This window comes from Triticum dicoccoides, chromosome 2A (assembly GCF_002162155.2).
Source record: "Triticum dicoccoides isolate Atlit2015 ecotype Zavitan chromosome 2A, WEW_v2.0, whole genome shotgun sequence".
NCBI classification, from domain to species: Eukaryota; Viridiplantae; Streptophyta; class Magnoliopsida; order Poales; family Poaceae; genus Triticum; species Triticum dicoccoides.
In genome coordinates, this window is record NC_041382.1 from 131,298,578 (window position 1) to 131,314,064 (window position 15,487).

Here is a 15,487-nt window from a genome sequence, read left to right on the forward strand (position 1 = left end):
GGGACAGCAGCGGGCGAGAGAGGCAGAGAGAGGCGAGGAGACGAGAGCACCGTCGCCATGAGCGCCCTCAAGTTCTGCAGCAAATGGTGAGCAGACAGATCCATCCTTGGCATTCGTCTCCGATGTTTCCTCCCCGGGGATCCAAGAATCTAATTAATGGTCGTTTATATTAATCTCAAAATGTATTTTTGTTGCGTCTCTTTTCCTGCAGCGACAACATGCTGTACCCGCAGGAGGACAAGGAGATGCACACCCTCCTCTACGCTTGCTCGAATTGCCAGCACCAGGTGGTTGCCTTGCTCCTTCTCAGACGATGAATCGTCTTGTGTTTGGATTTGGTTGTTCACGAAACCCTAGGTTCGGTTGGGGATCGGGGTTTGCGGTGCTGATCTGGAATGCTATGTTAGGTTGAACTCGTGGGTTTAGTCAAGGTTTAGTGATCCAGTGACCGATGGTGGCTGCGGATTAAGGTTTGGTGGCACGTTATTAATAAGTTTGTGATTTGTTGGTTTGTTCTGGTAGAGCAACTCTAGCAGAGTCGCCGTATTGGCAGCCTCCATAGCACGTATGGAGCGTGCTCCATAATATTATGGAGGCTGCCGAGGCAAAGCGCCAACTCCGAGTCTGTCGTATTGCGGCCTCCATGTCTTTTTCTTTTCTTTTCTGTTTGTTGGTTGCATCAACTCATTGTCCCACACTCAGTTTGAGGGATTAAACTCTAAATTGAGTTAACATTCGTTACAAAGGTCTTGCATAGGTGGAGAAAAGTCGATTAGCGACATTTTCACACTATAGGTGTTCATCCCATTTGTGCTCCGTGTGGCCGTCGAGGTCGGCGACGGCTTTCTCAAGGGGGGCAAGGCTCAATATGGCGTTTTTCATCTCCTTGAATGTCACCATATTGGCATCGAATTGGCGCCATTCGGCTCACTCCCTCTCCGCTACAAAATCCACCTGGGCCTCCTAGTAGGGTCGCTTGACGACCGAGATCCTCCCTTTACTGTTTGCCATCCAGTTGTCATTAATTCTGTTTATGCCACTTACCTGAAGGTTAAAACCCTGCCTATATAAGCTTGGCTGTGGCTAGGTTGCGTTTATGAGTTTATTCCCCATTTCTGCCATGATGGCAAGAACATCTACAGATATAATTATGCTATGAAATCAATGGCCCTCTTGATTTGGCCTTATAAATGCTTGATTCCACTGTGAGATCTCTCGATTTACTCCAATTAGGTAGGATTGCTACTGGGATCTGGCACCATTGTTCTAGAATAAATATAGGAAGTGATTTTTTGGCCCTTTTTAATTGTTTTCTGATGCGTCTTGATCTTCTTTGTGAAATCCTCAGGAATTAAATCAATACAATGAGCTGCACATGGAGTCCATTTTTTTTTCTCTTTTCCATCAACGACTTACCAGCTGCGTTATAGTTAGCTGCATTGTTTGTTACAACTTAAACAAACTTTATCTTTTTCTACTTCCCCAACAATATCATCTAACATTTCAAACACTTTGTCAGCTGTCTTAGAAATGTCAGAAGTATTGACAGGAGAGAAAGACCATACTTTTTGGGCCATTCACTTTTCTATCTGTCCAGCCACCAGACATTATTGTTCTTTGAATTAAGAAAGCAAATTCTTTGTTCTCTTAACGTCTGGCTTGAGAAATTTTACCCTCACTTTGTGATATGATGGATGTTTAAAACCTTTACTGTATATTTCAATCATCTTTGTCATTCTGAATCCTTGACAACATTAAAATGAGATAGAATTGTTATAGAGAACCCGTCAAATTTGGGTGCAAACCTCTTCTCTCTCTTCTTTTTATGTAATACTAGAACAATGCCCGTGCGTTGCAACGGGATATAAATACTGTAGTACGTTACCTTGTGATTTACCTGTCAATAATAATGCGATTGTGTAAATAAATGTTCATCAAAACCCTGAATTACCTTATATTTTGATTAGAAGTTTGATAAGTAAATTAAAGTGGAATTGGTTCAGAAGGTAAGTAAATTAAGGTGATTGATTATAATATACATGGAAGGTTGGACGAAGGGGTGGTGGGAAGAAAGGTGAAATGGGAACCTTACGTTCTTTTTAAATAGTAGAGATACTGACTCACTGTTGTTTGAGCATTGCGCTTGTTAGCGAAACGATTTGTCACAGCCTCATCTTCGATGTTGTCAGCTGGAGTATTCTCTTTTATGCATCTGTTTCCTCCATTTCTATGTTGAACTTCCTCTTCTTTGCATCATTTTTTTATGCTTGGATTCCCTAAAATTTTGAAGAACTTTTTTCGAACATCATCAGGTACTTTTTCACAATGCTCAACATTAAACCTAGTCCTTGCCAAGTGATGCTTCAGTCTGTAAGCACCCCATTTAATAATAAGGCAATATTTGCATCTAATTGTCTTCTTCTCATGATCAATTTCATTTCCATGGTCCCAGTCAGGGCCAGTCCACGAGCATTCGTCCTTTTAGGTTTACTACTTTTGGTAGGACAGTGGCTGACTTTGCCGTTATACAAATATAAGATTTAGAAGAGTTAGGTACCAAGCTATCTAATTATTTAATCTAGTACATACTTAATCTAGTAGTGTTCGTACTAGTAGCTAACCTGTGTAACGTATCAAGGATGCCCCTCAATGTTTGATGGCTGTTGCTTCACTCGTGTTAAGGGAGAGTCTGCTGTGGACGACCATGCATGGGAGCCTAGCAGGTCGAGGTTGGCGTACGTGCTGCCGGCGGCCTGCAGCCCTACAAGCCGGCGAAGCCGCTAGAGAGACAGATTGGGAGACAAGCACAAGCAGACGACCAGCACCAATGGAAATGAATTAGGGTATTAATACAACTGCTGCATGATAATAATCTACTATAGAGAATAGATGGATGGCCGAGATTGAAAGAAAACTGAGTCGCTTAGAATCTGGATTGGCTCGCGATTTCACATGACCAGATGCGCGATTCAATCCCCAAACTTGGATTTAGACTGTGAATCTCTACTATTTAATGGGAGTTTGTACATCGTTCGTTCCCCCAGGGCCCCACCTACCGAAGGATCTTCCCACGATTCTCTATTTCCTTTTACTGACCGCAACCCCACCCAGTTTGGTAAGTGTCGATTCAATCAAATCTCCTTCCTCTCTTAGGATGCACTCACGTGTCTCCCTGGCAGATCCACTGCCATAAAAAGCTGAAGGATTAATTGAAGCCCAACCAAAAAAGCTTTTGACCTGAGCTGTATGCATGTCTTTTGGTTTTTCCGTTTACTCTACCCATGACCTAGAGCCGCTGAGCATCATAGATCGATTGATCTTTGGTTTTCTGATCTCATTGGTCCATGGACGATTCTGCGGCGCTGTCATGCCACGGTGCTAACCCCAGGCCCTTCCGTCTCTATTCTTCAGGTTGTGTCTTGGTAATCTATATCCACATCTTAACACTAGTATCCAGTGCCATCTTTTGATGAATTTAGTTCATCTAGTATGGTTAATCAGTTCCCAACAATGATTAATTGTGCCGTACCACATGGATTAATTTTGTTGGCCGTGTATAATGCATACATGAGAAGAGATTAATTTACTGATTGGATAACCTATATAGGGTGATGCCCCATGGTGACCTGAACAGAGGCCTCAAGGCCGAGTTGTCATCAGCATGTGGATCCCATCGTCATACACGCTGTATGTCTCCCGTTGGCTGGTTACATGTGCCCTTTCTTAGTTTTGTTGTGCCTTAAGGATGAAGGAAGTATGCCTTAGTGTATTATAATTTCTTCTTCGCACCCTCATGTTTGAATCTTGGCTCCGCCCCTGGGAGAACCAAGTTCCCTTCCGTCTCACGCCTAGATGGCTGCCAGAGATGGAAGGAAATGGCGGCCTTACCATAGAAAGAGAGAGAAACCCTAGCCGCCTTTGTGTGGGGGAGTGGAGAAAGGACAAGGGGATCGCGTCTCCCATATCGGCTTACTCAATTTTATCTTGCCAATAATGTTTCCACAACAACATATCTTGATATTAGCCTCTGAAAAGAAAGATTTCCTATCTTTTCAGGGGAGATACGGCCGTGAAGCAAAACCAGATTGCTGTGCCATACGAAGGATAGCTATACTAATTTGGTATACTAAAAAACACATTCGGTACAAAATTGACCTAACTCTTCGATATATTTCCTGCTGAATATCCCTGATCCCTTTTCCCGGTGGTCTGGAGAAAGCAGCAATCAACATGACTTTCCTAATCTCCCCTTCCTTTCGGGAAGAATGTGAAATTCTTTTTCCTTAAATGGGAGTCGAGCATGCAAATCAAAGTGGCTAATTTTTGAATTAAATAAAAAGCAAAATATACAAACTCTGAAATCAATGCTATAATTAAGCAATTGTTTTCTTGTAATATCCTTTCAAATCTCAAACTTAAGGGAGAAATTTGCTTCTTTTTTTAATAAAGATTGACGAAACAAATAATACTTAAAGAGTTGCTCCTTACAAGAACAAAACTGAGGTGACTGTCAATTACGTGCACAAGATGTTTTCTTTTGTGTGGTGATGGATGAGTTTTTTGTTGTTGTTTGTATTCTTTTCAGTTACGCTGAATTTGTAAATGTTTGATCCTTTTAACATGTTATAATATTTTATCATGAGTTTTCTCATAGATTGACTAATAATTGACATATGCTGAAACCACTGACAGGAGATTGCTACTGATACTTGTGTGTACAAAAGGGTTCTTCGGAAATCTGCTGATGAACCTAAAGACACCCTAAAAGACGCAGCTGCTGACGCGTCTCTGCCACGCACCAGAAGTGTTAAATGCTACAACTGTGGCTATCCAGAAGCTGCTTATTTCCAGGTCTGTAAATGAGCGTTGCTCACCTCCCTGTTGTTTGTCTCTGTAGTTGTTGCTAAGGGTTACAAGTACCATCTGTACAGGTAGATTTTAGTAATACCAAACCATGATCATGTGTTGTTTTCCTGCATCCTTTTCTGTTGATGTACATTCCGATTTATGTCGCTTCCTTGATGTGCAGGCCCCGACGAAGGGAGAGCTTGGCCTGACGCTGTACTTCATCTGCTGCAGCCCTACCTGTGGCCACAGGTGGAGGGACTGACTGACTGACAAGGGGGGAACCCTCCACAGAACGGAGTGTTAGTTCTTGGCACTGAAACTTGACTGGCCCTGTGTTGCTCATGACTTGCGTTTGTCTTAACTTGTTAGCTTGTGGTATCTGTGTTCCGAAGTTTAGGGCAACTTCATCACTGTGGGCTTACTGCTTCTGAGCTTGTTCTCTTCAATCTATATATATGCAGATGTTGGTTTGACCTTGAAGAGTTCTTAGGATGCGGTGGCTGTGCATCTTCCCTGTTTCATTACCTAGGCACTTATCAGGTCTCGTATTGATTTTTGTCCTTGATTTATCCTGATTCTCTGATGATTGGCCAAGACTCAAAATTTGCCTCAAATCTTCCTGATTCTTGCCACTGAAACTTGGCCGGCTCCATGGAGTAGATGCACATGCCTGCAGTTTGTCATTCGGAGTACTGGTTGCGAGGTTTGTGATGACTTTGCTGCTGTGGAACTTGAACGCAATGAGGACTTTATTTGCGATGCAGCTTCCCTGTTTCAGTACCTAGGTACCGCCGTTTGAGCGCTCGAGTGATTCTCTCCTTGAATTCTCCTGATTTTGCTTCTTTCTGGTGAAACATGAGTTGAGTGTAAAATGAGAGACAACTAGACAAAGCACATAATTCAAGTGTATCTTTATTTCGTCAGATTGGTTACATATATAGCATGTGAAAGGGTGTCTCCTGGGGACGCGACTGTTGGTGAAGACAACCCTCCAGTAGCAACAGCAGTTCGATTGCCAAAAGGGAAGAGTGGGGATTAACCTTAATTAACATTTTGTTGAAATTCTTAACAGTAATGTCATTCATTGTTGTCATTGATCTGAAGTTTCTATTTGTTCTTGTTCCGCGAGTGTGAATATCAGAGACCTCGTCCAGAATGGTGGGGGCGCTTGGTTTCCGCTTGGCGACTCGGTCGTGACTTGGTATAGTCGTATGGATACGTAGGTTTGGGAAGTGTCAGGCGTAACACCTGCAGGTTAAGATTCAGACAAAGGACATCCAGGATTGAAGCTCTCCGCGAGATCTGACGGCTCGTGAACCATTATTTACTTTTACTGAATCTTTTCACTTGTCGCGCTATTCACTTTCTACCATAACCGGCGGCTATCGAATCTTCTATGAGCTTTGAGCCAAACAAACATATATCACATTGATAATACATAGGTTAGAGCCTCCTTAAAAATAGAGAAGCATATAGCCGAGTAAAGATAGTGAAGTAAATTTTTACTCTATAGGTGGCTGCACCTAACCGATCCCCTAAACTTAATGGATTAAAAAAAGATTTACATATGTTTTGTGTGCTAGCCACATAAACTTCAAACACTTCACAATATATATTATAAAATATTTAAATTAAAACATGCATAACATAATCGTTAACCAACATATACTTTTATCATCGTGATTTTCAAATTGAAACATGCATAGTTCATCTCAAAGGTACACTTCAAACACAATGTTTGATAAAAAATCACCACAAACATAGCATGTGTATGTTGTGGATCGAGCCAACCAATGACATTCATGAACTCAAAGAATGTCATCTTCAAAGATATCACCACCGCCGCCGCCGCCACCACCACCACCACCACCATTCTGAAGAAAGCCTTCTGTTTGGGCCAAGATCTCCCCACGAGTGAGCTCCCAATACTTTTTTGCGGTTTCATTCATTGTGATTGGATTCATAAACATGATAGCACGATCTCCGGCTTTCTTGGCATCACAAAGCATCTCCTCCTCAAGTGCAAGTCTACGCTCCTCCGCCTTCAACTTTCTCTCTTCGGCCTCCAACTTGACCTTCGATTTCTCATCCTCCAACATCTCGAGCTCATTCCACCTCACCCTCTTCTCTTCCCTGCGTTCAACTGCTAACACCTTCTTGGCCTCGATCATGGCCACAAGTTCTTCTTTGTATGTGCCACCATGTGCATTTCTCTTCTTTCTCTCTTTTGCAATTTTGTCCCCTTTCGGTCTATTGTTGGCCTCTTCATCCACCTGGTCCTCCTCAATGGATATGCTCCACTTTGGAGTTGTTGGGGATATAACTACTAGGTATGAACCGCCCAGGAGGGGCCGGGTCATACCACTGGCGACTTATCAATAAAGATGGCGGGTCATAGCGAGCCTATTGACGGCCCAAGACCCAGAGGCGACTTGAGGCCCAAGGGGATGAACCGCCACATGTATAACTTGTATGGTAAGGCAAGCTTATTTAGTCATCGAGCCGGACACGTTGTGTATGAGCCGGCCGGGACTCTGTAAGCCACTGGGCGTCAACCTGTGTATATAAAGGGACGACCCGGCGGCGGGTTAAGGACAAGAGTCAAACAATCGAGAGCTAGGTCAAACGTATTCGCTCTCTGGTAACCGAAACCCTAGCAATACAACACAAAGCAGGAGTAGGCTTTTACCTCGTTGAGAGGGGCCGAACCTGGGTAAACTCTCTATGTCCTTTGTCCCGTTAACCCCTTCAAGCTAACCTAGTTGTGATGGCTCCACGACTAAGTCCTTTCGCTGGGACATCTGCCGTGTTAATTCCATGACAGTTGGCGCCCACCATGGGGCCAGCGCACGGTGGTTTCGAGTTCTTGAAGGGCAACTTCGCAGGGATCAAGGGATACGCTGTGGGTCGGATGACCAAGAGTTGTCACGGCAAGCTCTACATCGACGACGCTAGCCGGGGCCTCGAGGCCGGCTCAACTGAGTACGGGTACTGGGTCCCCTTCGGCAGAATCCACGCCTTCATCGGCAAGATCGGCGAATCGGGCCCTGAGCCGGACACCTGCACCGACATCATCGAGATGGCTCAGCGTGCACGACCCGCCAAGGTTCAAGCCATTGTGAAGCATGCCTTTGTTGGTTTCATCCATGGGGCGGAATTTGAGGAAGGATCTGTGTCTGGTGGTGAGACGGCCTTCCACTCGGATGGTCAATCGTCAACTGGGGAGACCAATTCAATGTATCAGCTGTAAGATGGCCAGCTTGGGGGTTGTTTCGATGTCGACAGTATTCCGAAGCCAAACAGGGTGGCAATCTTCATGGCCGGTACACAACCAGTGCTCGGCTCGACAACCGCCACAGCCATGACCTCCAGCTCCACGGCCGCAGCGACGGACGGGGCTAGCGGCCCTGCGTGCCCGCTGGCTCAGGTCCTGACCGAATTGTTGGATGCTTTGTCGGCTTTGATGGGGGTGGAGGTGACCCCGGACACTCAAGAACAGCATAAGGTGGATGTTGCGAAGCTACGAGATGAGATAGCTCAGGCCAAGGAAGAGCTGGCGGCTGAAAACATTAGGATGGCCACGGAGCAAGCTACTTTGGACGCTCAGGCACAACGGATTCAGGCAGAGTCTTTCCGGCTTACTTTGGATCAAAACGCTTCAAATGCCATCATGAGAAGGAGACACCAGAGTCGCTTACCTCTGGAGTACGATGCGAGAAACCTTTTGAACACGCCGGGGGCAGGGATCAGCGACCCGCCCATGGTGAAGTGGGCGATGGTAGCACCTATGACTGGAAATATGCCCTAGAGGCAATAATAAAGTCGTTATTTATATTTCCTTATATCATGATAAATGTTTATTATTCATGCTAGAATTGTATTAACCGAAAACTTAGTACATGTGTGAATACATAGACAAACAAAGCGTCCCTAGTATACCTCTACTTGACTAGCTCGTTAATCAAAGATGGTTAAGTTTCCTGACCATAGACATGTATTGTCATTTGATGAATGGGATCACATCATTAGAGAATGATGTGATGGACAAGACCCACCCGTTAGCTTAGCATTATGATCGTTTAGTTTTATTGCTATTGCTTTCTTCATGACTTATACATATTCCTCTGACTATGAGATTATGCAACTCCCGAATACCGAAGGAACACCTTGTATTCTATCAAACGTCACAACGTACCTGGGTGATTATAAAGATGCTCTATAGGTGTCACCGAAGGTCTTTGTTGAGTTGGCATAGATCAAGATTAGGATTTGTCACTCCGTGTACCGGAGAGGTATCTCTGGGCCCTCTCGGTAATGCACATCACTATATGCCTTGCAAGCAATGTAACTAATGATTTAGCTGCGGGATGATGCATTACGGTACGAGTAAAGAGACTTGCCGGTAACGAGATTAAACTAGGTATGATGATATCGATGATCAAATCTCGGGCAAGTAACATACCGATGACAAAGGGAATAACGTATGTGGTTATGCGGTTTGACCGACAAAGATCTTCGTAGAATATGTAGGAGCCAATATGAGCATCCAGGTTCTGCTATTGGTTATTGACTGGAGATATGTCTCGGTCGTGTCTACATAGTTCTCGAACCCGTAGGGTCCGCACGCTTAACGTTCGATGACGATTTGTATTATGAGTTATGTGTGTTTGGTGACTGAAGTTTGTTCAGAGTCCCGGATGAGATCACGGACATGACGAGGAGTCTTGGAATGGTCGAAGGTAAAGATTCATATATTGGAAGGTTGTATTCGGACATCGGAATGGTTCCGAGTGATTCGGGTATTTTTTCGGAGTACCGAGGGTTTACCGGAACCCCCCGGGGGAATATTGGGCCTACATGGACCATAGGGGAGAGGGAAGGCAGCCCACAAGGGGTAGTCGCGCCCCCTCCCTATAGGGAGTCCGAATTGTACTAGGGAGGGGGAGGGCCCCCCTTTCCTTCTCCTCTTCCTCTCCCTTCCCTCTTTCCCCTTCCGGAAAAAGGAAAGGGAGTCCAACTAGGATTGGGAGTCCTAGTTGGACTCCCCCATTTGGCGTGCCCCTAGGCAGGCCGCCTCCTCCCCTCCTCCTTTATATACGGGGGCAGGGGCACCCCAAAGACACAACAGTTGTTCCTTAGCCGTGTGCGGTGCCCCCTCCACAGTTTACCACCTCGGTCATATTTTCGTAGTGCTTAGGCGAAGCCCTGCGCGGATCACATCACCAACACCGTCGCCACGCCGTCGTGCTGAAGGAACTCTCCCTCGACCCTCTACTTAATCAAGAGCTCGAGGGACGTCATCGCGCTAAACATGTGCTGAACACGGAGGTGCCGTATGTTCGGTACTTGGATCGGTTGGATCGTGAAGACGTTCGACTACATCAACCGTGTTACTAGACGCTTCCGCTTTCGGTCTATGAGGGTACATGGACACACTCTCCCATCTTGTTGCTATGCTTCTCCTAGATAGATCTTGCGTGATCGTAGGATTTTTTTCGAATTACTGCGTTCCCCAACAGGTTTATGTTGAAGCTGATAATGACAAAGCACGTCAGGATGCGCTTGACCTGTTGGATGAGGAGCGTGACCGTGTGGCGGCTCGTTCGGCGATTTACCAGCAAGATCTGCGTCGTTATCATAGCCGCCAGGTTAACTCCACGACAGGAGTGGTCTACGAACTCTCTTGATCCACCTCTCATTTTTGCAAAGCTCTTTGTAGCAATGATGCAACACGAAGGGCTTGTGGCCGAACTTCTTGCTCTTATGCTTGAAAAGTTCTTGGATGTACGAGACATACTCCAGGACTTGCACACCACTCGGTGGTGCATCATTCACTTGATTGATGCAACCAGACTATCGGTTGCATTGGTTGTGAATGGTGCCTCAACGATTCCCAAGAGATCCTTGCGCACGGCTTGATTACACCTCCACAGAGTTCTTGTAGTACTCCGCAATTCTCTCCCAAAACATAGCCTTGGTTTGATCGTTCCAATCATTACATCCATGGAGATGTTCATCCAAGCATAACATAGAGCAACATCTTCAACTTGATTGTAGTTGTAAGTTCATGACCTTGATGACCTTGTGCTGCTTCGGCCACCTCCTCTTCTTCCATCTCCTCTTCAACCACCTCCTCTTCTTCCACCTCCTCTTCAACCACCTCCGAATGATCCCAAATTGAATCACAATTGAGATCATCTAGCCCCATCTTAGCCAAGGATTCCAAAGGCGCCAAGAATTCAGCCGTGTTCATCTCCACACTACGACAACAAAACCAACAAACTTCATCATCATCGGCCACCAACACTCACCATCAAATTTGTTGGCCAAAGTGTAAAATATGTTTTTACCTTGTTGGCATTTCCTCCAACACTTGGAGACTGCGACCCTTCTTGCCGGTTGCGGCGGCTGGATGCGCCGGAGCAGTGGCCATAGGGGTGGCTGGAGATGCTGCATGAGGCGCTAGACCGTTTTGTTGGGGAACGTAGCAATAATTCAAAAAAGTTCCTACGTGTCACCAAGATCAATCTAGGAGATACTAGCAACGAGAGAGAGGGAGTGCATCTTCATACCCTTGAAGATTGCTAAGCGGAATCGTTACAAGAACGCGGTTGGTGGAGTCATACACGCAGCGATTCAGATCACGGTCGATTCCGATCTAAGCGCCGAACAACGGCGCCTCCGCGTTCAACACACGTACAACCCGGGAACGTCTCCTCCTTCTTGATCCAGCAAGGGGAGAGGAAAAGTTGAGGGAGAACCCCGACATCACGATGACGTGGTGGTGATGGAGCTCGTGGTTCTCTGGCAGGGCTTCGCCAAGCGCTACGGAGGAGGAGGAGGTGTGGGAGAAGGGAGGGGCTGCGTCAGGCCAGGGGGTTTTGGCGCCCAGCCCACTTAGGGGATGGTTCCCCTCCATATTCAGCCCATAGGGCCCTCCGGGGTAGGTGGACCCTCCCGGTGGACCCCCGGAACCCCTTCGGTGGTCCCGGTACAATACCGATAAACCCCCGAACACTTTCGGCGACCGAATAAGGACTTCCCATATATAAATCTTTATCTCCGGACCATTCCGAAACTCCTCGTGACGTCCGGGATCTCATCCGGGACTCTGAATAACCTTGGGTAACCACATACTATTTCCCATAACAACTCTAGCGTCACCGAACCTTAAGTGTGTAGACCCTACGAGTTCGGGAACCATGCATGCATGACCGAGACATCTCTCCGGCCAATAACCAATAGCATGATCTGGATACCCATATTGGCTCCCACATGTTCCACGATGATCTCATCAGATGAACCACGATGTCGGGGATTCAATCAATCCTGTATACAATTCCCTTTGTCTATCAGTATGTTACTTGCCCAAGATTCGATCGTCGGTATCCCCATACCTCGTTCAATCTTGTTACCGGCAAGTCTCTTTACTCGTTTCGTAACGCATGATCCCATGACCAACTCCTTAGTCACATTGAGCTCATTATGATGATGCATTACCGAGTGGGCCCAGAGATACCTCTCCGTCATATGGAGTGACAAATCCCAGTCTCGATTTGTGCCAACCCAACAGACACTTTCGGAGATACCTGTAGTGCACCTTTATAGCCACCCAGTTACGTTGTGATGTTTGGTACACCCAAAGCATTCCTATGGTATCCGAGGGTTTCACAATCTCATGGTCTAAGGAAAAGATACTTGACATTAGAAAAGCTTTAGCAGACGAACTACACGATCTTGTGCTATGCTTAGGATTGAGTATTGTCCATCACATCATTCTCCTAATGATGTGATCCCGTTATCAATAACATCCAATGTCCATGGTCAGGAAACCATAACCATCTATTGATCAACGAGCTAGTTAACTAGAGGCTCACTAGGGACATGTTGTGGTCTATGTATTCACACATGTATTACGATTTCCGGATAACACAATTATAGCATGAAAATAGACAATTATCATGAACAAGGAAATGTAATAATAACCATTTTATTATTTCCTCTAGGGCATATTTCCAACAGTCTCCCACTTGCACTAGAGTCAATAATCTAGTTCACATCGCCATGTGATTAACACTCATAGTTCACATCGCCATGTGACTAACACCCAAAGAGTTTACTAGAGTCAATAATCTAGTTCACATTGCCATGTGATTAACACTCAATGAGTTCTAGGGTTTGATCATGTTATGCTTACGAGAGAAGTGTCAGTCAACGGGTCTGCAACATTCAGATCCGTGTGTTCTTCGAAAATCTCGATTTCATATTGTAGATGTTGCTACTATGCTCCACTTGGAGCTATTCCAAATGGTTCCTCCACTATACGTATCCGGTTTGCTACTCAGAGTCATCCGGATAGGTGTTAAAGCTTGCATCGACGTAATCCTTTACGCCGAGCTCTTTATCACCTCCATAACCAAGAAACATTTCCTTATTCCTAAGGACAACTTTGACCGCTGTCCAATGATCCACTCCTAGATCACTCTTGTACCCCCTTGCCAGACACGCGGCAAGGCACATCGCGGTACACAACATGGCATATCGTATAGAGCCTATGGCTAAGGCATAGGGGACGACTTTCGTCCTTTCTCTTTCTTCTGCCATGGTCGAGCTTCAAGTCTTAAATTCACACCTTACAACTCAGGCAAGAACTCCTTCTTTGACTGATCCATCTCAAACTCCTTCAAGATCATGTCAAGGTATGTGCTCTTGTGAAAGTATTATCAGGTGTCTTGATCTATCTCTATAGATCTTGATACCCAACATGTAAGTAGTTTTACACAGGTCTTCCTTTGAAAAACTCCATTCAAACAACCCTTCATGCTTTCTAGAAATTCGACATCATTTCCGATCAACAATATGCCATCCATATATACCTATCAGAAATGTTGTAGTGCTCCCACTCACTTTCTTGCAAATACAAGTTTCTTGCAAACTTTGTATAAACCCAAATGCTTTGATCACCTCATCAAAGTGTATGTTCCAACTCCGAGATGCTTGCTCCAGTCCATAGAAGGATCACAGGAGTTTGCATACCTTTTAGCATCCTCAGGATCGACAAAACCTTCTGGTTGTATCACATACAACCTTTCCTCACGGAAACCGTCAAGGAAACTTTGTTTTGACATCCATCTGCCATATTTCATAAACGAAAATGCAGCAACTGCTAACATAATTCTGATAGACTTTAGCATCGCTATGATTGAGAAAGCCTCATCACAGTCAACTCCTTGAACTTGTCGGAAACTTCTTTGAGACAAGTCGAGCTTCATAAATGGTGACATTACCATCAGCATATGTCTTCTTCTTAAAGATCCATTTATTCTCAATGGCTTGCCGTTCATCGGAAAAGTCCATACTTTGTTCTCATACATGGATCCTATCTCAGATTTCATGGCTACCAGCCATTTGTTGGAATCCGGGCCACCATCGCTTCTTCATAGCTCATAGGTTCATCATTGTCCAACAACATGACCTTTAAGATAGGGTTACCACTCATAAGTTGTACACACCCTTGTCGACCTACGATGTTTGATAGTAATTTGATCTGAAGCTTCATGATCATCATCATTAGCTTTCTCCTCAACTGACGTAAGTGCCACAGAAACATCTTTCTGTGATGCGCTACTCTCTGGTTGAAGTGAAGCTTCAACAACCTCACCAAGTTCTATCTTCCTCCCACTCAATTCTTTCGAGAGAGACTCTTTCTCGAGAAAGGACCTATTCTTAGCGACAAACACTCTGCCCTTAGATCTGAGATAGAAGGTATACCCAATCGTCTTGTTTGGGTATTCTATGAAGATACAATTTTCCGCTTTGGGTTCGAGCTTTTCCGACCGAAGCCTATCGACATAAGCATCGTAGCCCCAAACCTTAAGAAAAAACAACAAAGTAAGGTTTCTTGCCAAACCATAGTTCATACGATGTCGTCTCCACGGACTTAGATGGTGCCATATTTAAAGTGGATGTAATTGTCTTTAATGCATAACCCCCCAAAATAGCGGTAGATTGGTAAGAGACATCATACACCATATCCAATAAGGTTTGATTATGACGTTCGGACACTCCATCATGCTATGGTGTTCCAGGCGGCGTCAACTGTGAAACGATTCCACCTTGTCTTTAGTGATTGCCAAACTCATAACTCAGATACTTTCCCTTTGATTAGATCGAAGGAACTTGATCTTCTTGTTACAATGATTCTCAACTTCACTTTGAAATTGATTGAACTTTTCAAACATTTCAGACTTATGCTTCATTAAGTAAATATACCCATATCTACTCAAGTCATTGATGTCTACTACACAACCTTCTTCTTGTAGACGTTGTTGGGCCTCCAAGTGCAGAGGTTTGTAGGACAATAGTAAATTTCCCTCAAGTGGATGACCTAAGGTTTATCAATCCGTAGGAGGCGTAGGATGAAGATGGTCTCTATCAAGCAAACCTGCAACCAAATAACAAAGAGTCTCTTGTGTCCCCAACACACCCAATACAATGGTAAATTGTATAGGTGCACTAGTTCGGCGAAGAGATGGTGATACAAGTGCAATATGGATAGTAGATAATAGTTTTTGTAATCTGAAATTATAAAAACAGCAAGGTAACTAATGGTAAAATTGAGTGTAAACGGTATTGCAAT

The 15,487-nt window shown here is 44.8% G+C and overlaps 1 protein-coding gene across 1 annotated transcript; it reads left to right on the top strand.

Annotated features, from left to right (window-relative positions):
• The first annotated feature begins 6 nt into the window (after nt 1-6).
• LOC119353799 (DNA-directed RNA polymerases II, IV and V subunit 9A-like) lies at nt 7-5,342 on the top strand. Its single transcript, XM_037620480.1, has 4 exons — nt 7-86; nt 212-287; nt 4,693-4,851; nt 5,030-5,342. Exons 1-4 carry the CDS (start codon nt 58-60, stop codon nt 5,108-5,110), a joined length of 345 nt encoding a protein of 114 aa, XP_037476377.1. The 5' UTR covers nt 7-57; the 3' UTR covers nt 5,111-5,342.
• Nucleotides 5,343-15,487: the final 10,145 nt, after the last annotated feature.

Coding starts and splice junctions, on each gene's coding strand:
- LOC119353799 (XM_037620480.1), top strand. CDS start 58: ATGAGCGCCCTCAAGTTCTGCAGCAAATG. Junction 288..4,692: donor GCTCGAATTGCCAGCACCAG/GTGGTTGCCTTG, acceptor AACCACTGACAG/GAGATTGCTACTGATACTTG. Junction 4,852..5,029: donor CAGAAGCTGCTTATTTCCAG/GTCTGTAAATGA, acceptor CTTGATGTGCAG/GCCCCGACGAAGGGAGAGCT.